This window comes from Corylus avellana, chromosome 9 (assembly GCF_965113065.1).
Source record: "Corylus avellana chromosome 9, dhCorAvel1.hap1.2, whole genome shotgun sequence".
Classification (NCBI taxonomy): Eukaryota; Viridiplantae; Streptophyta; class Magnoliopsida; order Fagales; family Betulaceae; genus Corylus; species Corylus avellana.
The window spans coordinates 1,487,272-1,515,230 of NC_142498.1; the positions used below are offsets into that span (position 1 = coordinate 1,487,272).

The 27,959-nt window shown below is 35.2% G+C and overlaps 4 protein-coding genes across 4 annotated transcripts; 2 read left to right on the top strand and 2 right to left on the bottom strand.

Annotated features, from left to right (window-relative positions):
* The first annotated feature begins 849 nt into the window (after positions 1-849).
* Positions 850-4,369, top strand: LOC132190355 (aspartyl protease family protein At5g10770-like). Its single transcript, XM_059605324.2, has 3 exons — positions 850-1,063; positions 2,740-3,189; positions 3,359-4,369. Exons 1-3 carry the CDS (start codon positions 850-852, stop codon positions 4,186-4,188), a joined length of 1,494 nt encoding a protein of 497 aa, XP_059461307.2. The 3' UTR covers positions 4,189-4,369.
* Positions 4,370-9,312: 4,943 nt separating this feature from the next.
* LOC132189505 (aspartyl protease family protein At5g10770-like) lies at positions 9,313-11,136 on the top strand. Its single transcript, XM_088510613.1, has 3 exons — positions 9,313-9,525; positions 9,629-10,075; positions 10,285-11,136. The coding sequence occupies exons 1-3, from the start codon at positions 9,324-9,326 to the stop codon at positions 11,118-11,120; spliced, it is 1,485 nt and encodes a 494-aa protein (XP_088366739.1). The 5' UTR covers positions 9,313-9,323; the 3' UTR covers positions 11,121-11,136.
* A 2,585-nt stretch (positions 11,137-13,721) lies between these two features.
* LOC132189507 (uncharacterized) lies at positions 13,722-16,234 on the bottom strand. The gene is made up of 3 exons (XM_059604250.2): positions 14,279-16,234; positions 14,073-14,201; positions 13,722-13,967 (listed from the first exon to the last, which is right to left on the bottom strand). The coding sequence occupies exons 1-3, from the start codon at positions 16,232-16,234 to the stop codon at positions 13,722-13,724; spliced, it is 2,331 nt and encodes a 776-aa protein (XP_059460233.2).
* Positions 16,235-21,865: 5,631 nt separating this feature from the next.
* On the bottom strand, positions 21,866-27,673 carry LOC132189510 (uncharacterized). The gene is made up of 2 exons (XM_088510439.1): positions 25,868-27,673; positions 21,866-22,111 (listed from the first exon to the last, which is right to left on the bottom strand). Exons 1-2 carry the CDS (start codon positions 27,671-27,673, stop codon positions 21,866-21,868), a joined length of 2,052 nt encoding a protein of 683 aa, XP_088366565.1.
* Positions 27,674-27,959: the final 286 nt, after the last annotated feature.

Genomic DNA, 27,959 nt, shown 5'->3' on the forward strand with positions numbered 1-27,959 from the left:
ATGCAATCCCAAAAATTGCACTTCAGTCAAATCATGTAATAAGTGAATTTTGTGCGCAAAAATCAGTATACTGATTTGTGAGATGAAACTTGGGGCCATTGAGAACCAGGCTTAGCCCTTTATACATATTGTAGCCCGCGAAACCATAAACTTTGGATGAGCTTTGCCCACCACTAGTGACATAAAAGCTCAACTAATTATTAAGGGTACCTATCATATAGTCTGAAATAGAAAATGTTTGGGAAAAATATACTTTGGCCCTTCAAAACTATCACTCATTTTATTATTACGCTTTCAAACTTTAAAAAGCTCCACATGTTCCTATCACATGTCAAATTAGACACTTTTGCATTTTTTTTTCCCAAAGTTATTAAAAAACAAAATTCAAAATATATAAAAACAACCATTTTGAAAAAAAAAATTAAAAAATTAAGGGGGCTAGTATAAAAAAGGGTCACCCCTTTTTGGGTGTTTTCAGTTTTTTTTTTTTTTTTTTTTAATTTTTTTTATTACTAATTTTAACCTTTTCAAATTGTTATTTTTTTACTAACTTTAAAAGAATTTTAGGGAGAAAAATGAAAAAGATGTATAATTTGACTAACGGTAGTAGTATGGGAAACCCCAATGGTACTTTTTAAATTTTAGAGATGTAAGTGCAAAATAAGTGATAGTTCAGAAGGCTAAAGTATATTTTTTTCTCATGTATGTTTAATTCCTCAAGTAATAGGATTCTTAAAATAGTGGGTGACTTGTAAGATTTGGCAATCTATTGTATCTCCAACTAGCTTATATAAGGCCAATAAACACATGTAGGAGCAACATAGTGATCAAGAGAGAGAAGGCTAAACAATGGCCAATCCCCTTTCCTCCTCCTTCCTTAGCTTTTTCCTCTTGAGCATTACTCTTGTATTTCTTTCTTCTTCTTCTTCTTCAAAGAAGCTGGGATTTGCCTTTGAAGGAAAAGAGACTATAGAAAGCAATAACCATCTTCATCATCATCATACTCATACTGTGCAAGTCAGCTCTCTACTACCATCAACAACTTGCAGCCCCTCCACCAAAGGTATTTATCACCTTTGAAAAATATCTCTCATATGTATTATTTTTTTATAGTATTGTTTTTAACTTCATAGTGAAAACATCTTAAGTAAGATAAAATGGATTTTTATTTTTGTTTCTAATGTGATAGACATAGTTTGAATCTTTGTAATTGAGAATTTTATATATGTATGTGTATGTGTTTATCGTAAAAACATTACTATAGACTTGAGATTTGATTGTTTAAAATTTTCGATAAGGTTATCAAATATAATATAAATAGTCTATTTCATGATAAAGAAAATATTATATTTGATTCATTACAAATACGTACAAAGATCAGTGAAGTTACTTTTTATAAGTTTTCAAATAAAATCAAGTTGTCTAGTTAGAGAGCCACTTCTATTAGGATGTGATGTAAAACCTCATTTTACAGTCTTTAATAAAAATTTAACACATCATGTAAAAACAGCAAATACAATAGAAATAAAAATATCATATCTTTAATATAAATCAATACTGTGAACGTTTCCATTCATTCTAATTCAACGCCCACCATCAACCACCAAACCCTCCCCCCCCCTCCCCCCCAACCTTCGAGCCTTGATTCCAGAGTCTCCAAAACCAACTAAGATGGTGTCTTCGGTGGTTTTGTTGATGGTTTTTTTAATGAGTATTTTGTCTATGAGGTATTTTGTTAAGAGAAATAAAATTATTTAGTGTGAAGGGTTATATTATTTTTTGGTATTTCAAGCTTAAGTGTATGCTTCCTATTGGAAAGTACAAAACACCCCGTTTATACTATGACCTAATTGAAGTTATTCTCAATGATAAAATATTAACAATAATTAAATAATTAATGATTAGCTTGTATTTATGAAAAAATATAAACAAAAGAATAAATAAGCTGATTAAGCAGCTCGTGAACAAGATAAAGCTCATTTGGAAAATAAAAATAAAAATAAACAAAGTGCTTTAAATAGAATATTTAACTCTTCAATAAACGAGCTCAAAGTTGGAGATAAGTAGTACTCAACCAAAGAAATCGGGGTTACCTACTAATGGAAGTTATAATTAAGTATGAATATATAGGCAGGTCCAATTCATTTGGCAAAGAGCATTGATTGTTTGGACAGCTATAGTTGGCCCTACAAATAGGTTGTGGCCGTCGCAATAATGGTTTTAAGGGATTGGTTAATATTTGGAAAAAAAAAAAAAAAAAAAATCTCATTCGTTGAAACCTCAATCTTTGAAATAATCTCATTTTTTGGCGTTTTCTTTTTTAATATTCAACTTAATTAAGTTTAATTTTAGTTGGAACCGAACCAATTGAGATTGAAATTGTTGCTTGTGTCCTACTATATATGAAACACATGTTCCACTATAACGGGTCAACTTTAACGGGTCAAGTTTCAACTCAAACTAAACAAAAGTCAAAAACCTATTAATTAAACTATCATGTCAATCTATTTGTGTTCTTTTTATATCTAAGTGGTTTCATTTATTGTGAACATCGTCAAATTGATAATTATAATTTTTTTTTTTGGTTGGATGTTTGTAATTCACAATTTGATGACATATGTTTTTAGAGCACATGATTCTCACATGTATTTTAAAAAATGTGGGAAAAATTGTACGTTTTATTAATCCTATTAAACATGTATGTAAAAATAACATATTGATTGTGAATTGAAAACACAGATCCAAATAGGAAGGCATCTTTGAAAGTTATACACAAATATGGTCCATGCTCCCAATTCGGGCAACACAAAGCAAAAACTCCTACACACATTGAAATCCTGAAACAAGACGAATTAAGGGTGAAGTCAATCCACTCCAGGCTCTCCAACAAGTTGGCTGGTGGCCGCGGCGGAGATTTGATAGACTTAAAGGCCTCCACGAATATCCCGGCCAAGTCTGGTAGCTCCGTCGACACAGGCGACTACGTTGTGACCATCAGCCTCGGCACACCCAAAAAGGACTTGACGCTGATATTTGATACCGGCAGCGACCTCACTTGGACCCAATGTGAGCCTTGCGCCAGAAGTTGCTACAATCAAACGGAAACGATCTTCAACCCATCAGCATCCAAGACTTACACAAATATCACTTGTAGGTCAAATTTGTGCAATGAGCTCATTTCTGCCACAGGTTATACCCCTATGTCATGTTATATTTCAAAAATTATATTTATTATTTATTATCAGGGAATTATTACAATAGAATCATTAATTTGGGAAATTTTATAATTACGGCCAAATACTACTTTATTTTATATATATATATATATATATATATATATATATATATATACATGCAGGAATCACACCAGGTTGCTCAACCACCACATGCGTGTACGGCATACAATACGGCGATCAGTCGTTTTCCGTGGGATTCTTCGGCAAAGAGAGGCTGACCCTCACACCAACAGACGTGTTCGACGACTTCCTCTTCGGCTGCGGCCAGAACAACCAAGGCCTCTTCGGCGGCTCCGCCGGGCTGCTCGGCCTGGGCCGCAACCCGCTCTCCTTCGTCCAACAAACCACACCCAAGTACGGCGGTTTCTTCTCCTACTGCCTCCCCTCAAGCGCCAGCTTCACCGGCCACCTCACCTTCGGGAAAAGCCGCGGCGGAGTTTCCAAAGCCGTCAAATTCACGCCCTTGTCGGAAGCCTCAAACGGCACGTCGTTTTACGGCCTCGACACCACGGGAATAAGCGTCGGGGGAAGAAGGTTAGCAATCAAGGCGTCGGTTTTCTCGGCCTCCGGGAACATCATCGACTCGGGGACTGTCATCACGCGCCTGGCGCCCGCGGCGTACAGCGCGTTGAGGAGTGCGTTTCGGAAGGCGATGAAAGCATATCCTCTAACGGACCCGCTCTCAATACTCGACACGTGCTACGATCTCAGCAAGTACGACGAGATTACGGTCCCAACAGTAGCGTTCTCGTTCGGCGGTGGGGTCACCGTGGAGCTGGAGGCGGTGGGGGTGTTATACATTCCAAGAATCTCTCAGGTTTGTTTGGCTTTCGCCGGGAATAGTGATGCGAGTGACGTGGCGATATTGGGGAATATTCTGCAGAGAACGTTGGAGGTGGTGTACGATGTTGCCGGAGGGAGGGTTGGGTTTGGGCCTGCTAGTTGTAGCTGATTAATTAAGAAATGATTAAGCTGGGCTAATCACAAAGAGAATCTTTGTGATAGCGGGCTTCAACAGTCTCACTAGAAACCATTGGGAAAATCAATGGAAATAATATTAGAGTGATCAAAAGGGTGATGATCAAATAAAAGTTTGCAAGTCGTGTGTATATATATAACCAAGTTATATTCTGTTTGCAAAGGGTCACTTTATATATATATATATATATATATATATATATATATATAAGAGAAATGCTTCTACACACTAATAATGGACGGAGTTGGGGGTGTACAAGTGGAGTGGTTATTAACTGCATGCTAACTGCAAATAAACTCAACCAGATAAACACAAATAACCTCAATCGGATAATCACATAACCGCCTAGGCTCATTGGGGTTACCGATTATAATTATTGGGTAAAGCAGTTAATAACCGAATAATCACCTAATCGGTAACTGCAAATGTATGAAATAGTTCTAGGGATGAAAATTGTGACGTGAATTGACTTTAAAGTTGTTTATTTTAAAATAATGTATGATATGTTTCAATGACTGTTTTATAATGTTATTTAGAGAAACAAATAAGGAGAAAACATCTTTTTATATATATATATATATATAAAGTGTTATTAGAAAAAAAAATATATATATAAAGTGTGATAGATATATTTTTTGTGAGACACAGACACATTGTATTATAATTTCTAATAATTTGAATTGTTTTGATCGCACTTTTATATATTATAATGAAAATATGGTATATAAAGACAACAATTTTTCTTTTTAATCTTATCATTACATTTTGTTATTTTAATTTCGCCTCTACTCAAATATAAAGATCTTAGAAATATTCTGTTTGCTTAATTAAAACTAATTCCGTTTCCTAACTCCCTCTTAAAGTTGTATGTATATATGAAATTTACATGCGCAACTTTCAAGAAAACAACACTTGTTATAAGTGTGTGGTTAAGTTATTATTATCGAACACGAGTTTTAATTAATGGAGTGGCTCGTCCACCCGTATTAGTTTATACACCGCAAACCCATGCACAGAAACAATTACTTCAATTGTTACATCCATCCTTCACTAATGGATATAAAAGTATAAGCTTCCATCATTTAAATTAATTACCTCTCATTAATTAATTTCTTGCAATTAATTGACAAATTAAGCCCATTTAATTAAGAAGAAATTAAAAAATGGGTTCAGGCAAGATTGTGGTATTGGTTTTGATGATGAGCATGATTGCATCCATGGTTGTCGGAGATGAAGACTACGAGAATTGCTACCGGGATGTCTTCAACGAGTGCGTAGGTCGACGAGGTGCCGCTCTTTCCGAGGAATGCAACATTGAAGCTGCTCAGGCATGCGACCCTATGCCCGTTTGCTGTGGCAACCCAAATCGCATCAACAACTGACATATATATACATATATACTAACATCTGAAATTGGAAGGACTAATCTGCAAGATTTGCTATCTATATAACTATTATTTAATTTCTACACTAAGAAAAAATTATTGTTATATATAAAACTCAATGTACGAACCTTTTCAATTTTATGTATTGTCTTTTTAATATTGGGTCGTATAAATATTGACTTGTGAATTAATGTTGTTGTGTCTTATTAGAAAAAAAAAAATATATGAAAGTTGAAGTGATGTGTGTTTGCATTTTTTTTAGTGAGAATTTTTTATTTTTATTTTTTAATTTCATGCGTATTGGCAGACAATTATAGCTCATTTCAGTAAGAAAAAGAAAAGAAAAAAAGAAAAGAAAAGAAAAGAGAGGCAATTTTACATCTGTGGTTAAAATACCGTTAAATAACAATGTACCATAATTGTTCATTGCTTTAACAAAAAAAAAAACAAAAAAACAAAAAAGAGAAAAAAGAGAAAAAGATGTTAACAAACATAGCCAAAGTTTTTCTCCAAGTTATTCCAAATATATATATATATATATATATATATATATATATATAATTGATATTTGTGCTTACTACAAGAAAATTAACTTTTAGGGGCGACTCATTTTGGACGCTAAAAGTCGCCCAGTGGACGATCAACAGCGTCGACACTTGGACGCTATTGGTTCGACGCTAATGATATCATCAGCATCGACTACGAAGTGGACCCTAATAATGACTTTTAGCGTCCACTATGTCAACGGTAAAAGTTCTGTATGTTGGACGCTGTACCAAGCTAGAACGAAAGATGGAGTCGACGCTAGTGCTCCACCATCAGCATCCACTCATAGTGGACGCTGATAGTGCAACCATAAAGTGGACGCTAATGGGTCTTAAAAAAAAACTGTTAGCGTCCAAATGATGATGGATGCTGATGGTTGCATCATTAGCGTCCAAACGATAGTGGACACTGGTGGGTCTTTAAAAAAATAAAAATAAAAAACCATAAGTGTCCAAATGATGATGGACGTTGATGGTTGCATCATTAGCATCTAATGTGCCTTAAAAAATAAAAATAAAAATCAACCATCAATGTTCAAACGATAGTGCACACTGATGGTTGGACCTCTAGTGGACGCTAATGGGTCTTTTAAAAAAAAAAAACCATCAACGTCCAAACGATGATGGACACTGATGGTTGCATCATTAGCATCGATTAAAGTAGACGCTAATGTAACTTAAAAAAATCAACCATCAGCGTCCAAACAATAGTGGACGCTAAAGTGGACGCTAATGGTTCTAACTAACTAAAAAAAAATAAAATGTTATTAGGGTCAATTCGACCCTATATATATATATATATTTTTTTTTTTTAAAAAAAACAATTTAAAAGATGTGGCCATATTCAAAAGATATATAAATGATCCTAGTAAAAAGAATAAAAATTTCATGACAAAAAACTACCAAAAATAACTCAGAGTTATCAATTAATTAGGAAAGTTTGCAGGCTGCCTAAAGAAGGATGTAGTTGAGACTCCAATTGGAGGTTTCAATCTTAATTGGCTTTAATACCATATCAGGTTTATGATAAAGAGTTTTAAGTATATTATTAAAAATCGAGTGAGGCCATTTCAATGGAGGCCAGGAAACCAAAGCTTAGGCACAAATTAGACTAGCTTGTGCTAACCCTTTGTAACATGTAAAATTGTCCAAGGAAGAGGCGCATACCAATACAGATAAGCAAATATTTAAGATAAAAGAAAGCTTTAAGGAAAAAAAAAAAAAAAAATTCTCAAAGTGGCCGGAGTACATATCCATTCAAAACCATTGCTGCAGATTGCACGGGCAAACAAAAAATTTCATGCTTCAAAACAGCCATTGTACCACCATAGTAGTTACATTTCAAATGCCATAAACAAATCTAAGTATTTTCACTAGAAAGCTGACCACTACTACAAACCAATGTGGGGCAAATGAAAACCAAAGCAGACATAAATAAATGGCTAAAAGGTTAGAATAAATCCTCAAAAAGGAAAAAGGAAAAAAGAAAAAAAAGGGTAGAAAATTTGAGTACCATAAAGCACATTGGAGCAGTAATCTTGAGCATATATGACTTTAAAAAGTGACCTCCAAGAGACTGAATTAGCTGAAAGGTGAAATCGCAACTCAATTAGATATTGATTATGTGAGAACTCAAAACCATCAAAAGTAACTCAAAAGGACTTACCTCATTAAAATCATCAAAAATATGTGAGAACTATCCCATGAACCAAACCTACCAAGGGAGAAAACTATTAAATAATTGGTCTTTCAACTCCAAAAATTGTAAGCAAATTTATTTTCAAAATGTCTTTCTAAATCGATCTGGAAAATAAAAAAGAAGACTGAAGTATAGAACTACCATGGCTGAGAGGCATTGCAAGCTGGATGCCCTTAAGCAGTGCCTTTGATGTTCGTCCCCTTTCTCATGAGTCAATGCACATACTTTACGAACCCACACTTTTCAATGTTATGCGTGTAAAACAAAAATTTTGCTTATTAATGTTTGATGAAGACAAAAGAAAATGTATTCAACTACACAAAACTTAATTAAGGGACGTGTGCTCATATATATTTTTTAAACTGTATGCAAGAATCACATGTTCTATTATTAAAAATGTATGTGAGAATCATATGCCTTATGATTTTACCGTCAATTCATATTTAGTATTCTTTATATTAGTGGGAGCATTTTATAAATAGAGTACAAATGTAAAAATAATAAACTAAATTATAAAAAAAAAATTTCCAACCTAATTTTAAGGAAAATTTTATCTATGTATATATATTCATTAGATACAATAAATTTTAAAAAATAAATAAATAAATAAATAAAAGATAAATATTGATATGATAAAATCTAAGGTCCCTTGGCCTGCCTTAAAACATCACTACGCTTTTAGTAGTTCAGCTTTAAGAAGTTTTTTTTTTTTTTTTTTTTTTTACTTTATTTTCTATTCAGCTTTAAGGAGTTATTATCCGCTGTCAATGCCTTCCAACAAATAGATACTAATTGACCAAAGCAATATTAAAATCCCCTTGTAATTACAATAAGGAGAAGAAAGAATATCTTTGGAAAAATTGAAAGGCATCCCAAGGGCATGGGAAAGAAAATTAAAAGGAAAATTACACATACCCTTTTCAAATTACGATTCTATTGTTATATATATATATATATATATATATATATATATATATATATATATATAATAAAAATAAATTAAAAATATTAATAATGAAAACTAGCAGGATTGCATTGCGAAACAGGTATACATTATGATAATATATAGTGCCTACAATGGGGCAACATTATCATGACTTTATATGATTATATATATATATGCAGCCTGCACATTTTTTCATCTCAAGTCAGAAAGTGGAAATGGCCTTTTCACTTTATAATATATATTAACTTCTAGTACAAGTTTGGGTCTTTCTGTCTCTCCTCTAAGAATCCAGCTATTTTATACCCACCAAAAATGCATTATGGCCCACAACCAAACAAGGTTTCAAGCATTATGAGAAGTGAGAAGTTTGAGTGATTATAAGGGCCAAAAGACCACCATTGGACCGTTTTCTTGGTGGCCAGCAATACATACATACATACATACATACATACATGTATGTATATATATATATATATATATATATATATATATATATGTGTGTGTGTGTGTATGTAGGAGCAACATAGTGAAGAATGGCTACTCCCATTTCCTCCTTCCTTGGGTTTTTCCTCTTGAGCATTACTCTTGTTGTATTTCCTTCTTCAAAGAAGATGGGATTTGGCTTTGAAGAAAGAGAGACAATAGAAAGCAATGACCATCTTCTTCATCATCATACTTATACCGTTGAAGTCAGCTCTCTACCATCATCAACTCCTTGCAGCCCTTCTACCAAAGGTATTTAATTTTTCACACAACGTATTTGAAAAATTGCATCCTCTATTAATCTTATTAAAAATATATGTAAAAATCACTCACCGATTGTGAATTCAAAACACAGATCCTAATAGAAAGGCATCATTGAAAGTGATACACAAATATGGTCCATGCTCCCAACTTTACCAAGACAAAGCAAAACCTCCCACCCATGCTGAAATCCTGCAACAAGACAAGTTAAGGGTGAAGTCAATCCACTCCAAGCTCTCCAACAAGTTGGCTGGCAGCGGCAGTGATTTGAGAGACTTAAAGACCTCCACGAATATCCCGGCCAAGTCCGGTAGCACCTATGACACGGGCAACTACGTTGTGACCGTCGGCCTCGGCACACCCAAAAAGGACTTGACACTCATATTTGATACCGGCAGCGACCTCACTTGGACCCAATGTGAGCCTTGCGCCGGAAGTTGCTACAATCAAACGGAAACAATCTTTGACCTATCAGCATCCAACACTTACACAAATATCCCTTGTAGCTCAAATTTGTGCTCTATGCTCCGTTCTGACACAGGTATTTCTAATTTAATTAATCATACTCATGATCATGTCACGCACGTGAAATTTAACAGAAGTATTTTCAAAAATCATATTTATTTATTGTCAGGAAATTATTACAATATTATACAAGATAGATAAATTCTAATTGCACGCACGTAATAGAATCATTATTTTGGGAAATTTTATAATTACTGCCAAATACTAGTTTATATAATAATGCAGGGAACCCACCGCAATGCTCTTCCTTCTCCACATCATGCATGTACACCGCAAACTATTACGACAAGTCGTATTCGGTTGGATTCTTGGGCAAAGAGAGGTTGACCCTCGCGCCAACAGACGTGTTCGACAACTTCCTATTCGGCTGCGGCCAGAACAACCAAGGCCACTTCGGCGGCTCTGCCGGGCTGCTCGGCCTTGGCCGTGACCGGCTCTCCGTCGTCCAACAAACCGCACCCAAGTACGGCCGCTTCTTCTCCTACTGCCTCCCTTCAAGCGCCAGCTCCACCGGCCACCTCACCTTCGGGAGAGGCACCTACAACGCTTCCAAAGCCGTCAGATTCACGCCCTTGTCGAAGGTCTCAGAGGGGGTGTCGTTTTATGGACTCAACACCATGGGAATAAGTGTCGGAGGAAGAAGGCTAGCGATCGCGCCCTCGGTTTTCTCGGCCTCCGGGACCTTCATCGACTCGGGGGTTGTCATCACGCACCTGCCGCCCGCGGCGTACAGCGCGTTGAGGACTGCGATTCGGGAGGCCATGAAAGCATACCCTCTGACGGACGCGCTCGCGATACTGGACACGTGCTACGATCTCAGCAAGTACGACAAGATTAAGTTCCCGAAAATAACCTTGTCATTCAGTGGTGACATCAACGTGGAGCTGGACCAGGCGGGGGTGTTCTTAGCTGAAAAAGTCTCGCAAGTTTGTTTGGCTTTTGCCGGGAATGAAGATGCGAAAAACGCCGCTATCCTTGGGAACGTTCAGCAGCAGAGGTTGGAGGTGGTGTACGATGTTGCCGGAGGGTGGGTTGGGTTTGGGTCTGCCGGTTGTAGCTGATTGATAAATGATTAAGGACGGCTAATATATAAATAAATTTAAGTTTCCGAAAAATCTTATATCAGATAAGTTAAAAACAATTGATGAAATTTTTTAAGAAAAAATATGTTGATTCAAATTCGACATCTAATATTCCTCAAACTTCAACTCCCGAGCATCACCTTTCTAAGATTGCAAGAATTGAATTTTAAGAAATTGAGTCGATATCTACGACATGATTCAGGGTTATGTCTTCAAATGTTGCAATATCCAATCAACCGAATGAGATTAGAGGTGTATATTTTAAAGCCAGTGTATATATATAGCTTCACTCATTTTGACGATTCTGGACATTCATTTTCAGGAACTGAAAAAATCGTCGGATACTTCAATCATCTTGGTATAAGATGTTTCATTGGTTAAAATACTTTCTTCCAAAAGATGTTGCATATTGTATATATATAGTTTCACTCATTATGACGATTCTGAATATTCATTTTCAGGAACTGAAAAAATCATCGGATACTTCAATCATCTTGGTATAAGATGTTTCATTGGTTAAAATATTTTCTTCCAAAAGATGTTGCATATTGTTTACTGTATCTTTTTGGTAAAACGCCAATGAGACAACTTGGAGCTAATGCATTTATTATGAAGGATTTCATAATTAGAAAAAGGAAATGGTATGAATGGTCCTTTTTTGGTCTATATGGGAAAAACCCATGCATGTTCATCTCATAATAATGTTGTTGAGTGTTATGACACTTTGATGAAACCAATCTCAACATATTGATAATGTGATATATGAGCAAATTTCAAAAAATAATTAAAAAAAATTGAATAATCGATTATGATTGAAGACTTCAATCGATTGGATTTGGTATTTAACAACTCAAGGATGTACTCTTAGGGTTCATAACGAGGGTCTCAATTTAAAAAAGCATGACAATTTCCTTTGGTTGATAAAACTTATATCCATGTACAACAAGAAAGTTGTTGAAATTGTCTTAGAAGATGCTTCACGAAATGCTAATTATACTTCAACTCATGAACAGAAAATAGATTTACATGTGCAATGATGGTACTAACTGCAATTCATGAAGAAATTGGTTATTCAAATTTTGTATTATTGTTGATGAAGTATAAGATGAGTTTAAGAGAGAACAAATGACCATTTTTTTATTAATATTTGTTGACAAAGATGGTTTTATACAAGAACACTTAATTCTTTGATCTTATCAATGTTAAAGATACACTGGTGCTAACTTTGAAGAATGAAATATTTATTTTTCTTTCTCATCTTGTCTCATATTCAAAATATTCATCAACAGTGGTATGGTATGATGGTACTAGCAATATGCATGGTTTGAGAAATAATGTTAATATGCATGGTCTTAGAAATAATGTTCGCTTAAAACTAATTTTGTTTCCTAACTCCCTCTTAAGTTGTATGTATATATGAAATTTACACAAGAAACTTTCAAGAAAACAATACTTGTTATAAGTGTGTGGTCAAGTTATCATATATATATATATATATATATATATATATATATATATATATAAGCCGAGTTATGGCTTAAATAGTGCCTAGAATTGCGACACGTATTAAGGATAATAACATCAAACTCAGATTTATTCCAACAAATCCAAATTCTGCCCATGACATGCTTCTCATAGTTAACAACAAAGCCTCAATCTGGAACAATTGCATTTTTTATCAAGTCAGCTTTAGTTTCCTTAACCCTAGTCTCAATCAAGCACACTAAACCAATCTTATGAAGTTTAACCTCCCTTTGTTTAGAGGGGTGATTTAAACCCCTCACATTCCAAATGAGAAGATTCATAAAGTAGGGGAAAACCCTCTCATCAACACCTCCTCCTCTTCCCTCATTTCACCCCAGTAAAACTGTCACTCTTAGAGATAGGTTCAGTTTCCCTAGGCATCCATATATCATATCATCTTCTCTTTTACACTCCGAATTGGATCCACAACCACAGCCATATATATAGCTCGTTGAGTCAGACTTCAAAACTCTGCAGAAAACAGATTTAACTCATTTAAGCATATCAAGAATATTTTTGATGAGGATTATAAAAAAAGTAATAAAATATTATAATTTTGAAGAAAATGACATGCTCAACTCATTCTCTCTCCTGGGATTGGGAACATCAGTTAACCACAGCCAACAATTTCATTTATCCATCCTCTTCCCTTTCTCTCCCTCTTGGTATCCTTTCTCTCTGTTACAGACAAGTCTAGCAACCACTAATAATCTCCCTCCCTCTCTTTTTCTCTTACTCTCTTACTCCCTCCATCCCTCCCTCCCACCCTCCCTCAAGCAGAAAAAATAAAAAGGAAAAGAAAAAGAAATACATAAGAATTGTCTACACAACCTGCTGCGTATTTATGTCTATTGTACTTTTCGCCCATTTGGAAGGATTTGTTTTTTTTTTTTTTTACTCTGCAAGATAACCAGAACATTTACAAGCTTCTGTCATGGCAATCTCACTCACCATAAAACGCATTCATAACAATTGTGTATGCCCAGAATTCTTTTTTATACAATATTTACAACAAATGAGAATTGTATGTATGTATGCTAGTCTTGTTATTCAAGTTCAGTACTTTTTGAAAGCTGAAGGAGCAAATGGTCCAGAATCAAAGCGTCTGACAGGCAAGGGGGCTGCAGATCCGGATTGACTCGGATGCTGCTGCTCACTTGAACCAACAACTGGCACACTGGTGGGATGCTGCTGCTGCTCACTTGAACCAAAATCTTGATTCCCATAAGGGGAGACAACAGGCACACTGGTGGGATTAGATATTTCTGCAGCATCTTTGTTGGCCAGATCCTCCAGCTGCGCCTAGAAATTAATGAAAGATTTATATATCCCTAAAAAAATAAATAAATAAAAGTAGTTGCCAATAAAAAGGTAAGAACATTCAAGAAAACACCAATACGTACAAACCTTCATGAATGACTTTAACTGGGGCACCAAAGCAAACCGGTAGTCAAACTTAGCTACAACCCCAGATTTCAGCGCCGTCTGCTCCATGGCAGCACGAGTCGCTGCGATTATTACATCAAGTTGGTAAATCTGCAACACTTGACATGGTGAGAGACCATAATTAAGGAACGAGAATAGATAGATTCCATATGCATTAATTAATTTACCTCTTGAGCAAGGCGATTTTTCTGCCTCTGGATTGCCGTTTGAATTTCAAAATCTGCTTCTTCTGATTCCTTCATAATACTCCATATGATATCTAACTCAGCAGCAGCACCCTCATCATCCTCACTCTTACGCTCGAGCTCTTGCCACTGTTTGAACAAGAGGGATACATAACCCCTTTTTCTATTTTCATCAACACTACATAACCTCTTAACATTCATCAATGGCATATCATATCTCAAATACTCGCCTTTTCTTTCACACATTCGGTGCAAACGGCGAGATTCAGCTCTAACGATCTCGTCCAACTCCATTCGCTGAGATTTGCTAGCTCTTTTCAGACTTCTCCATTTCTTTGTTTGCTCCTCAATTGTAGGACCTTCCGTCCATAGCCAAGAAACAAAAGCATCACTATCACAATCAGCAACACAAAAATCTTCAGCATTAATTGAAGTTAACACTGCAATTCCATTGTCTGGCTCAACAGTCTCTCCTCGCAAGAACCGGACATCGAAAAGGAGAGCTGATAAGTCGCTGCTGAAAAAAACACTCTCTCGAATGTTGCCCCAAAACCAGTTATTGCCTCTAACGTCTTCCTTCGAAATGATATTACCAAGACAATGCAAAGCGCAAGCATTTGCCAGATCTTCCAACAACTGAAAAACAAGATTGAGCTCCGGAGCTTCCAAAGTGCATATCAATTGGAGCGTGTGCTGACGCCAAAGATCCGTAATTACCGAATTAGGAATATTATGGTTTTTTTGCAGCAATTCCATTATCAAGTTCTGCAGCGCAACCAGAGTGGTACAAACAAGACATTTTCTACGCGTAAACAATTGCAGTTTGGCACGAATTCTCTTTATGATTTCTGCCCGCTCACTGTCTTCAACATAAGGCCAATCTGCAGTAGCGGTGGTGGCGGAAATCGATTCCACGGGCCTCCAAATGCCCTTTTTGACCTTATCAACGGCCGATTCGGGAGCTTCATTCGGCAAAAGAGATTGACAACTCTCGGTAAGATGTATATGACTCGTAAGATGCTTGTTGATATCTGGATCCAAAGCCCTGTCTCCACAGTAAGAGCACACCCAATACCTCCATATCTTCTCTGCCTTAGCGTAATCAATAGCTTCCGTCAAAACCTTATTTGCCATTCCAAACTTATTCTTTTTCAAATACTCTTTGAGATCTTTGATCCCAATTCTCAACAACTTCCTCTTTTCTTTCACACTCATCTTGTCGTTCCAGAACGCCCTGACTCGACTGATCGTAGCGACGTCGTTGGACTCGACTTCCTGGTGTTTCTTTGGCAACCGATCAAAATCCGGAGGCGCCCTCGGCCCTGGGACCCCCCACTTTTGCCGTCGGGCATCCTCGAACTCGGCCTTTACCTTCGCCAGGGAATTATCCTCTACGAGCCGTTTCCACTTGTCCCTCCTGTTCCCACCTCCAAGAACGATGATCTGGCACTTGGATTTCTCTGCCAGCTCCACGATAACCTCCCTGATCTTCTCGAGCCGCGAAGCCTGGACCGGGACTTTGTACCCTGGCTCCGTCGGGTTCTCGATCAGCAACGCGTGATCGCATTCTTGGACCACGGCATCGTACGGACCGGCGTCGTTTCGGGCGAGTTGGAAGAGCAAGACGGCGTGGAAGAGTGCGAAGGAGATGGTGTTCGGGGAAAGCGCTAGAGCTTGGCTTGAGGACTTGACGGCGTCGTTGAGGCATTCGACTCTGCCGGCGGTAGAGTCGCAGAGCAACGCCGTTTTGTAGCGGAGGAGGCTCTGGCTGCTGAGCATAATCTCCGGGCTGTGGGAAAGGATGGACTCCACGGCATCGGTGCTGTGATCCTCACCGCAGAGGGCAATAAGGCATTCTTGGGCCGTCGAAGTAGACACATCGAACGGTGGGGGATCGGTGGATGGCAAAGCAGAGGAAGAAGATGTTTTAGGGTCCATTTTCTTGGAGGGAATCATATCGCAGAGACTTCGATTTAAAAGAATGGGTGGGAGAGTGTGTGGTGGGGTTAAATAGGTAATTTACTAAATAACTGATTCTGGTTTCAGTTGGTTTCTTTGGCGGGTTTTTCTTTCTTTCTTTCATTTTTCGTTAACTCAGGTAAGTTTGTTTATTAAGTTTGTGGTGGGCGAGTTAGAAGGCTCCATTTTTTTATTAATTAATTTAATTAGCATCAATTTGGATGCTGCCTGTAGAGAAATAGAAATTCATTAAAAACTTTGTTTATTGCATTTTTTTTTTCTCTCATTTATATATATATATATATATATATATATATATATATATATATGGCTTGTTCTCTTGGTATAGAGTGTTCGGAAACAGGGTGAAGCTCTCTCCTTCAACTTGAGGATGGCAAAGAAGAGAGAAATCTTATGGATATGAGAATGGCTACAATTGCACCCAAGTCCCACCACTTTGAATAATCCAGTTCAACACCCAGAAATAGAATGCTTGAGGATAATTTCCCCTTTTATTTTTGGGCCCCTAGGTACAGAAGAATCAAACTCAAGGCCAATCATATTATTCTTGTATGCTCCCTTCTGCATTTTTCAGTATAAACATGCTAGCTGAATCCAATGCCTATGATTATTAATGACTTTATATGATCTTTATGTTATAAGGTTCTGCATGGAATTAATATTGCTGCATTTTTTGTACATTGCTTCAAACATAACTTTCCATATATATGGTGGTTGCATTTTCAATCTAAGATTTTTGAATAAGTTATTCATTGAGCTGAATATATATATATATATATATATATATATATATATATATATATATATATATATATATAGCATGCTCTAATCTTGCCTGTGTGCCAGGAAAATGAATCCTAAGAGTCATACCAATTGTAAGGTTGAAGATATGAAACATGTAATTTAGTTAAACTAGCTGTATTGCCCATGTCCCACATATAATTGATGTAAGAAATTGAATATCTCCAGAAAGGCTCGGGAAGATCAGGGAGGTCATCGTCATAATTCCCTATACACAAAATTTTGTAAGTGGGCATGTAATGTTGTAATTGGGACTTCGGGAACGAGCAAATTGACAACTAGTATTCAAACTACCTAAACAAACCATTAAGGTGGTTTGATAAAGAACAGTATTTTTAACTAATTTGTTGGGGTTTTTAGGACTAGATTTGAAGCTCCAAATTTTTTACGATAACTCAACAACAAGCTTGGAAAAACAATCAACAACCAGCCGATTCTAGGCTAATTGTTATGCTTCACTTATTAAAAGGAGTTTGAGCTCACAAGCCATGAGATGTTGTGTTAAAATGTTGATTAAATTAACTACTTTCAAGGAAAATCCTTTATACTAAATAGCATATATATGAATGTCTAGAGAAATTATTTAACCAACAACAACCAACAACAACTCTTTTATTATGTGTCAAAAGTTTCCTTTGACCTTGTTAAGTAGATTGATACAATGGGGAGTATTTTTTTTTTTTTTAGTGAGTTCAGAATATTACATGTTGAGACACCACACAATCCAAAATCTTAAGCTTATTAGTTTGGATCCAACAATATTATATAACCATTCACACTTCTTACATCTTTCCAATGTGGGACTTTTTCTTTTTACATTCGCGCATATAGGTGGGTTTAAGTTCTTAAAACTATAGATGATAAAAAAAAAAATTAAAATAAAATAAAAAATAAAAAATAAAGTTTCATATCTTTCAGTTTAAAAATTCATTTTCACTTGATTGACACTCTGAAAAACAAGATCTTGAAATACAGAGTAAGTGCTGATGATGTAAATCCTTAGAAATTGGAAAAGAATAATGATGAGAAACAAGAATTCAACCATATCACTACTCTACACACTATTTGTAACCGAAATTTGATCCAAAATTCACAAACTATATCAGTACCCAGTAACAATTGAAACCAAATACCCTAAACAATTTGATAATAATTGATTTCATTGAAACCAAATTCAGTTGGAATAATAGGAGGGAAGTTGGACAGAGTTAAAGTGGTAAGCTTTGGTCCCAAATCGTTCAATTACTTCAACTTTTTTGGGCTGATCATGACAGATTTTTACATTGAAGGTGTTGGCGTTTCTATGTTTCGTTTATACTCTAAACTCAAATATGTGTAACAGATTTTCTAGTTCCTATATGGAATTTGAGATATTAATTGAATGGATAATGGAATGGATAGAATGACTGAATATGAAAGATTGGATGGTAATTAGGAATGGGCACTTCAAGAAGCCCAAGAATCTCCAAGGCTGATTTGAGAACAGTTAATCTCCAAGAAACCTTTTACTGAATAATCCTTTTCACGCCTTATTACGAATCTTATATAGAGCTAGCCCTAAACTCAAGCCTAACTATTTGGGCCTTACTCACCAAAGGGCTTTGGCCCACTAACCTAATACACCCATTACACTTAAAGAGTCCCTACTATTATATCACTATGATCAATTTCTAACTAGTAAGTAATAAATTATAGCTTGTTATTCTGACTTTTGTTGCTTATTTCGTTTCACAATTCTAAATTTTACTTTTGTTAATTAAGATATTAAATTTATTATTTTCTAGTAGTTTAGCCTTCTTTTTATAACTTACCTTACATTTCACATGAATATTTCACATATTGAGGCAATGTTTGAACCTAGCTATAACCGAAAGAGAGTGTTATAATATTAATTGAATGAAAAAACTTCATCATTTATTCTTAAGTTAACTAAGTATTTTGGAATAAGTGGTGATTTAACACTTTTCAAGTTGGACATAAATTTTCTAAAAAATCGCTTTTAAAAGTGACATGTGTCATTAGCATGTGAAAAACATGTATTTTTTTTAATAGCATGTGCTTCTCACATAATTTTTTATAAGCTTAAATAATATGTGTTGCTTTTAAATGCTTTTTTGTAGGAAATAAACCTGATTGTAGGAAATTTATGTCCAAGTTATTCAGGAAATATTACATCCCCCAAGGCTCAAACTAACTCTAAATTTGCAATATCCAAGTTATTCGGAAAAAGAAGATATATTTCTCACATACATTTTAAGAATTGCATGTAAGGATCACATGCTCTAAAGACATATTCAAATTTAATAAACTAAATTGAAAAAAATTTCTCCAACTTAATTTGGAGGAAAATTATATCCATCTTTAAGTGCCGGCATGAGGGGGAATATGATGTTTTTTTTTTCTTTGTTTCAAATTGTAAAATGCAAGATTGATAAAGAGCTAAAGAAAAATATATATGTTGATGAGATTTTAGCAAGTAAAATCATTTTAATCTGATCCCTATTATATATTTAAAAATCATTTTTTAATAAGTATTAGTAGGAATAAATACTATATATGGACTTGACGAGTCCATCCCGTGGACGGAGAGCAAGGAGTTAGGTGGCAGTTTCCGAGCTATAAGAATATAGAAGATCACCAGCTTTAGAAGCTCATTCCCTACTGATCTCATCTCTCTGCTCTGCCGTTGCCATATATATATATATATATATATATATATATATATATATATATATATATATGCCTTAAAAAGCTAGCTTCATGTTTTATATATTCTTCGATTGTGATCGAAGAATTCAATCGATTGGATTCGGTATTTAACATCACAAGGATGTACTCTTAGGGATCGGTCTCGACTTAAAAAAGCGTAACAATTTCATTCGGTTGATAAAACTTATATCCATGTACAACAAGAAAGTAGTTGAAATTGTCTTAGATGATGCTTAACAAAATGCTAAATATACTTCATCTCATGAACATAAATTAGATTTTACATGTGCAATATATGATGGTACTAACTGCAATTCATGAAGAAATTGGTGATTCAAAATTTTGTATTACTATTGATGAAGCATGAGATGAGTTTAAGAGAGAATAAATGACCATGTTTTATTAATATTTGTTGACAAAGATAGTTTTATACAAGAACACTTAATTTTTTGATCTTATCGGTGTTAAAGATAAACCAGTGCTAACTTTGAAGAATAAAATATTTGTTTTTCTTTCTCATCATTGTCTTCATATTCAAAATATTGGTTGACATGGTATGATGGTGTTGGCAATATAGATGGTCTGAGAAATATTATGTTCGTTTAAAACTAATTATGTTTCCTAACTCCCTCTTAAAGTTGTATGTATATATAAAATTTACACCCGAAACTTTAAAGAAAACAATACTTGTTATAAGTGTGTGGTTAAGTTATCATATATATATATATATACAAGTCAAGTTTTGGCTTAGAGAATGCGTAGAATTACGACACGTGTCTTAAACCCTTTTTTTTTGTGAGTGAACCGGTCCTATTAGAGAGTGCCTAGAATTGCGACCCGTATCAAGGACAGTAACATCAAACTCATATTTATTCCAACAAATCCAAATTCTGCCCAGGACATGCTTCTCTTAGTCAACAACAAAGCTCCAATCTGGAACAATTGTATTTTTGATCAAATCAGCTTTAGTTTCCTTTACCCTAGTCTCAGTCAAGCACACTAAACCAATCTTATGAAGTTTAACCTCCCTTTGTTTAGAGGGGTGATTTAAAGCCCTCACATTCCAAATGAGAGGATTCATATAGTAGGGAAAAACCCTCTCATCAACCCCTCCTCCTCTTCCCCCATTTTACTCTTTCCCTTATCCAAAGATGTAGGACAAGTAGAGCTATCCAGAGAAGTCTAGCAACCACTAATAATCTCCCTCCATCTCTCTTTTTATCTTACTCTCTTGCTCCCTCCATCCCTCCCTCAAGCAGAAAAAATAAAAAGGAAATGGAAAAGAAATACATAAGAATTATCTACACAACCTGCTGCGTATTTATGTCTACTCCAGAGAGCCAGCATCCAAACAAAAGCAAAGCAAAATAAGGCAGAAAAAAGAATGAGATAAGTGAAGCCAAGAAAGGATATCATCAAAGTATGCTTGTTAAACTTGGAAGCTTTGATATCAGAACCTAAAATCTAAAGCAAAAACCTCATTCTGGGATCATAATCTTCGCATCGATTTGGGTCCCCATAATTATGCAAACACGATCGAGCAATTGAAATCAGTGCCAACACAAGATGCACTTGTTCCAAAATAGAGGGATGGCAGACAATACACATTCAGCAACTTAACAAACTTGTTAATCTCCCAAACTTTTCCTTCAATTACTCTTATTAAAGTGATAAAAAAAACTCTTCTTGGATAGTTTCAAAGCATACAAACAGCAAAGTCTAATTATCCGAGTTGAGTTGGAGTATTTACATAAAGCATAAGTCTTTAATTTGGATATTATTCTTAATTGAGTTTTAAATTAGTTCAGGTACAATCTCCTAAAAATCAATAACAACATATAAGTCAAGATTTGGAGCCCGTATAGTTGTTATCTTCTTTCTCAATCAATAACAACATATAAGCCAGACGAAGCACAAAAAGTAGTCTGAATCCCATCAAGTCCACATAGCAAATGGATAAAGCAAAACTTGCCCCAAAGCGCATTCATGATAACAATTGTGTATGTCCAGAATTCTTTTTTATTCAATATTTACAACAAATGAGAATTGTATGTATGCTAGTCTTGTTATTCAAGTTCACTACTTTTTGAAAGCTGAAGGAGCAAATGGTCCAAAATCTATGCGTCTGATAGGGAAGGGGGCTGCAGGTCCGGATTGACTCGGATGCTGCTGCTCACTTGAACCAACATCTTCATTGGGTTCAGAGGAGACAAGAGGAACACTGGTGGGATGCTGCTGCTCACTTGAACCAAAATCTTCATTCCCATCAGGGGAGACAACAGGCACAAAATCTGCATCTTTGTTGGCCAGATCCTCCAGCTGCGCCTAGAAATTAAATTTATTACCAAAACTTCCCCAGTTTAAATTTAAATTTTTTAAAAATATATATATAAATTTAAATGATGGAAGCTTATATTTTTATATCCATTTAATAAATTTAAATTTAAATGTGCCACCCTTTGAATTATGAGCAGAGCACAAGAGGCGGCGCCGCACAGCAGGGGAGGGGGAGATCTTTACTTTATATTAACTTTAGTACAAGTTTTCTGTTAGCAAAGCATTTTGCTAAAGTTTATATTGAGCTCTATTGCCTTATCAAACAGAAAGAAAAAGGAAAATAAAAGTAAAAATAAAACATTGACCGTCATTTACCAAAGTCGGCCTATAAAAATATATGATATGTATAGTGGGCTTGGTAGTGGGCCCAAACTAATCAAACCATGTGTTAAAAAAACAAACTTGAAAGAAACTGGCAAGTAATAATTCAAATTTCAGTTGTTGACTTTATAACTGGCACGTTAATTTATAAACATGGACGGTTACGTGACGAGCAATGCTACTCTTCATACCCATTTATTACATTCATATCATACCGACTAACGTAACATATTTTAATTAAGTTATACTTTTATTTTGGTGTACGATGTTGCCGGAGGGAGGGTTGGGCTTGCGCCTGCTAGTTGTAGCTGATTAACAAATGTTTTCCATGAAATAAAGTATTTAGGAAAGAAATGTTATGAAAAAATACTGTATATGAAAGAACGGTTTATACAAAGAAATATTTTTAGCAATGTGAATTTTATGCTCTCAGTAAAAAGACAAAGGTATACGAAAGAAACGATTATATACATCAAAGTGTAGTTTTTGTATTTATGATTTTTTATTTTAATATATGGTGTACATATACACTATTAAATATGTGAAATTTAATTAAAACCATAAAATGAATCTTCTTCATTTTGACTCTCTATTTCACTTGAAATTGAGATCTTATCCATATAGGTTCCAACATAGCCTATGAATCGCAAGTTTTGTACATAAGATATATTTTTCAAGTAGGTTATGTGAAAAAAGATAATATAATTTGACTTATGTGAAGATGAATGTAGATATATAAAATAAAACGATGAGCAGCTATAAATGTAGTTATATTTTATAGAATGTGATTCTCAAGTGCATTTTTAGAATTAATATAATTCTTAAAATGCATGTGAGAAATATAATTTTTGGGGTGTGCTCTCAAGGTCTCAAGTTTTTTTTTTTTTTTTTTTTTTGACATGTCTACACAAGAGAAGGGGGAGAGGGGATTCGAACCAGTGAACTCCACTTCATTAGGCGTGGTCTACAGCCGATTGAGTTACCTCTTGAGGATCCCAAGGTCTCAAGTACTAATCCCTTTGAGTGCTACCTTTCCTTTGGGGACACTCCACTTGGGCAAAGCCCATCTCTCAATGCTTAATATCTCTAGTTGAGGAGGTATTAAGCTAGGGGATTAGTCTAGTGGATCCTATATGAGGTCTCTATGCTTGGTAGCCCACATCTTAGGTGTGGGAAGCCCAAGGTACTGTTTCGGACCATAGGTGAAACTAGAATACCCTAATATATATATACGCACGCATGTTCAAAGGACAAATATTAATTTAACAAACTCATTTCTTCAACCCAATTTGAAAAAAAAACAAAAAAAGGGTGTATGTGGTAAGGTATAATATCCTACCACCTCTTTTGACTTAAAAGCAAAATATTTGAAATGCCCAAATTCCAATTCTTTGTGATAAGTAACTTCATGTGAGAAAAAAAAAAAAAAAAAAAAAGAGTTGCATAGCCCACTCAAGAAAAGAAAAAAGAAAAAGAAAAAATTTGGAGATGCGGTAAGTAATAAATTCTAACTTTGAACTTGTAAGCTACAAAAACATATTTTGTAAGCATTATTAGTAATTTCACCAAATTTTACTCACCAAAATAATCAAAAGTACATTTTTTTTCTATTTTAACTTCTCACTTTTTTATAGCATTCCCAATAGCCTCACTATTTTAACAATTCACTTTCACTATTCCATTTAAATATTCTTTTTCAAATTTTTGTTTATTCTTTCTTTCACTGTTAAAGGAGGAGAGAAAAACCAAAAAGAAAAAGGGGGAGAGACAAACTATTTTTTTATTCAATTGGTGAGTGAATAGTACTCAATATTAATAGTGAGTTTAATATTGAGTACTGTTTACTCACTATTTTTTTTTTTTTTTTCCATCAAAGGTGAGGCTGAAAATGAAACTTTTTAAGCATTTTCATTAAATTGCCTCACCAAAATAACCAAAAAGTGATTTTGGTGAGGCTACAAATAATGTACTTTTGATTATACAGCATTCCTAACGGCCTCACTTTTTTAGAGCATTCTAATTTTGATTCATTACTTCTTTCTTTTCATAGTTTTAAATTTTTTTTGTCAAGTTGAAAAAGAAAAAGAAAGAAATAACTTATATATGAAGTTAGTAATAAATTATCACTTCTTACTTGTAAGCTAAGTAAACATATCTTGTGAGGAGGTAATGAAATATTCTAATTTTGATTAATTACTTCTTTCTTTTCATGGTTCTAAATTTTTCTTTGTCGAGTTGAAGAAGAAAAAGAAAAAGAAAGAAATAACTTGCATATAAAGTTAGTAATAAATTCTAACTTCTAACTTGTAAGCTACGTAAACATATTCATTGAGGAGGTGAAAATATATTTTAATTTTGATTGCTGATTTCTTTTCACAATACTAAATTTTACTTTGTTAAGATATTAAATTAGTATAACATTTTCTCTTCTTTTTTTTTTTTTTTTAATTCACCTCACATTTCAAATCAATATGTTACATATTAGTCTCATTCATTGAGGTGGAGTTTGAGCCCACACTATATGGGAAGTACTAGTATTAATTAAATGAAAAAAAAAATTACCATGAATGACAACAACCCACAGTCGAGTTAGGAACCAAAAAATCACACTATGGGCCGTTATAACCAGTTTTGTTGGCAATATTTACACTCTCTTGCTTCATCACAATGTTAATCCCCCGAGTTGCTAAATTTGACAAATTAATGTAAGCCCAACAACTTTTGATGCAATTTGACAAATGAATTGCCTTTCCATTGATATTCTGCAACTTGGATAATACATGGACTCAACTGAAATGCCGAGTACATTGGACGAGGAACGACAACAACTCACAATCAAGTTCTTGGACACATAGCTGTGTACGTGGCTGTAGCATGTTGCTATTGTTGGACATGTGTATGTGTTTCTAGCAAACGGTTGGTTTTGTTTTGTGTTTTTTTTGTTAACAATATTTGTAATGATTGTTGAATAATAATAAGGAATCCCAATCTTTTATAATACAAATTAAGGACATTTTTGGCTCCATATCTAAGAGTCCAATCTTTTACTTTTTGAATCACATGATATAGAAAAAAATTTAGTCAAGTTACAAATAAAAATGATAATCAAATAGAGACGGGTTTAAATTTTGTATATATATTAAAAGAAGAAGAAGAAGAAGAAAAACTTTAGCTTAAACAAGTATTCAAAGGTGTAAATGGTCATTGACCTGTGACACGTACTATTTTGAAGCTACGTACGTACACTGATGATCAAGAGAAACAACCTTCCCATTAATATCATGCATTAACAAACTCGGTATGCATAAACACAATATACAATACAAATTAGCAATTTATTGACCAAATTCTTTTTTTCATATAACAAATCCTCTAGGTGGACTTTCTCGACTGCCACCGGGTCCAGTACTTAACTGTTTTTACGAGACACAGATGACAGAAGTTCCAATTTAATTCGTATCGAGTGCCTTTTACGCCAATGCCATCAAAAGTCGTCTTCCCACATTTGCGACATAGAAAAGAAGACTCAGCCTTTGGGACAAAAGTGAGAGGGTCCTCGCCACCATCTCTGCATGTGAAAGTACTTCCAAACTTAATGTATGGATATTTTCCTAAAACGCATTGGGAATGAGCAGGGAAGTCGCATTCAGCACAATAATAGAACCATTGTTTGGGATCTCTTTCTTTTTCGCAAATTAAACAATAATATTCTTTACAATGAGCTTCAGCACTGTAGGTGAGCTTGAGGAGATGATCGTCATCTTTGTGTCTAGCTACGAGCGGAAGAGTTGCACATTCGAAACCCAAGGCAAAATCGCAATCAGTGCATACAAATATGCCGGGTTTCTTGTTAGAAGTGAAATTACAAACATGACATTTTCTATTAGAATTAATAGCAAGGAAGAGGGAGTGTTCGTGACCTTTGTGTCTCAGAGTTTCCGGAATTGAACAACATTGAAGGTCAAGGTCGAAACGACACATGTCACATCTATAGGTGAATCCACCATTGAGACGTTCACAAGTATCACAACAGAACAATTTATCAAGGAAGGGTCCTTGTAAGAGGGTGAGCTGGTGTTGGTGAAGTAGGTGTCGCTTTTTTCTTGGTAGTTGAGCACATTTACCGTGGAGAAAGAAATTACATTGTGTACAACTATAAAATGGGGTGGAGATTAATTCCATACAGCCATCACATAGCTCATCCTTCGTGAGCTCCTCGTTGCTAAGAATTAAATCATGTTGATGGCTAAAATGTCGCATCTCCTGAACCCCTTCAACCTCCTTAACAGTAGTTGCTAAATCAACAGATTCTTCATGCAGCCACATAAAATGTTCAGCTTTTTTATATTTAAATGCACAGGCCAAGTGGACCACATAACTGCATTTTTGACAATAATAGACTGCATATTCTGTCTTCACCTTTTGATAGCAGAGATTACAAAATATACTGTTGTGCTCTTTGACTTGACGAAGAGAGTAGGTGAGAGTGAGTGAGTGATCATGAAATGTAATTTTGATGATTTTTGAAAATCGAGCACATTTGATGTGAATCAAAACTTGACAGATGGTACAATGGACCGCCAACTCCTTGCTTTCCTCACCACAAGCTTGGCAAGTGAATTGGATTTGGTTAAAGAAAGAGATGAAAGAATGTTGGCAGTCTTCAATATTAATTCGTGAGTGGGTAGCACATGCGATATCAAGGTTGAAATCGCACTTACTGCAATGGTAGAAGGGGTATGCATTGCAGCTTTTACCGCAAGCATTACAATATTCATCATTTGGCTTCACAAGAGAAAGGGTGTGGTTTAGGCGGTGGAAGGGGTGTTGTTGTATTTGGGGAGGCAGCTCAGCACATGATTTGTGGAGGACCAAATTGCAATGGGAGGTGGAGCATTTGTATCCGGCACCAGATACTGGCTTCTCACAGCCGAAGCAAACAAGGTTAACGTCCTCCTTGCCATCATTTTTCACTTCTTCTGTGAAGATGAAGGGATCATGCTCCAGGTAGCCGAAGTGTAACAAAAGGGCTTTGTGATTTGTGGGTACATTGAGGCATGATATGTGAAAGTACATCCTGTCTCTATCCCCGCATTGAAAAGCGGCACCCAATATCGGTTTCCGGCACGTCCTACAAACAACTTTCTCATCATTTTCATCCACCTGTGTTGCGTACAGCTCTGCATCCCCATAATATCTCTCTTCTAGAAACTCTTGGACGATGCGCATGCCGTTCGTCTCCATATATATATATATATATATATATATGGATGATGGAGTGAAATTAGGAAATAATAATGAGGATCCGAGTAGTAGTAGTAGGAGGAGGAGGTAGTAGTATAGATTTGAAGATGGAAGTGGTTATTAGTATTATTTGTTGGAATTGGAAAGGCTGCTGTTTGGTTTGGTTTGGTTTGGTGGTGTTGTAGTAGTGGAGGGCCGAGGGAAATGAATTGCTCCAATATTCAATATTTATTTATTTGTTTCTACTTTAATTGGAATAATAACCTTTGGC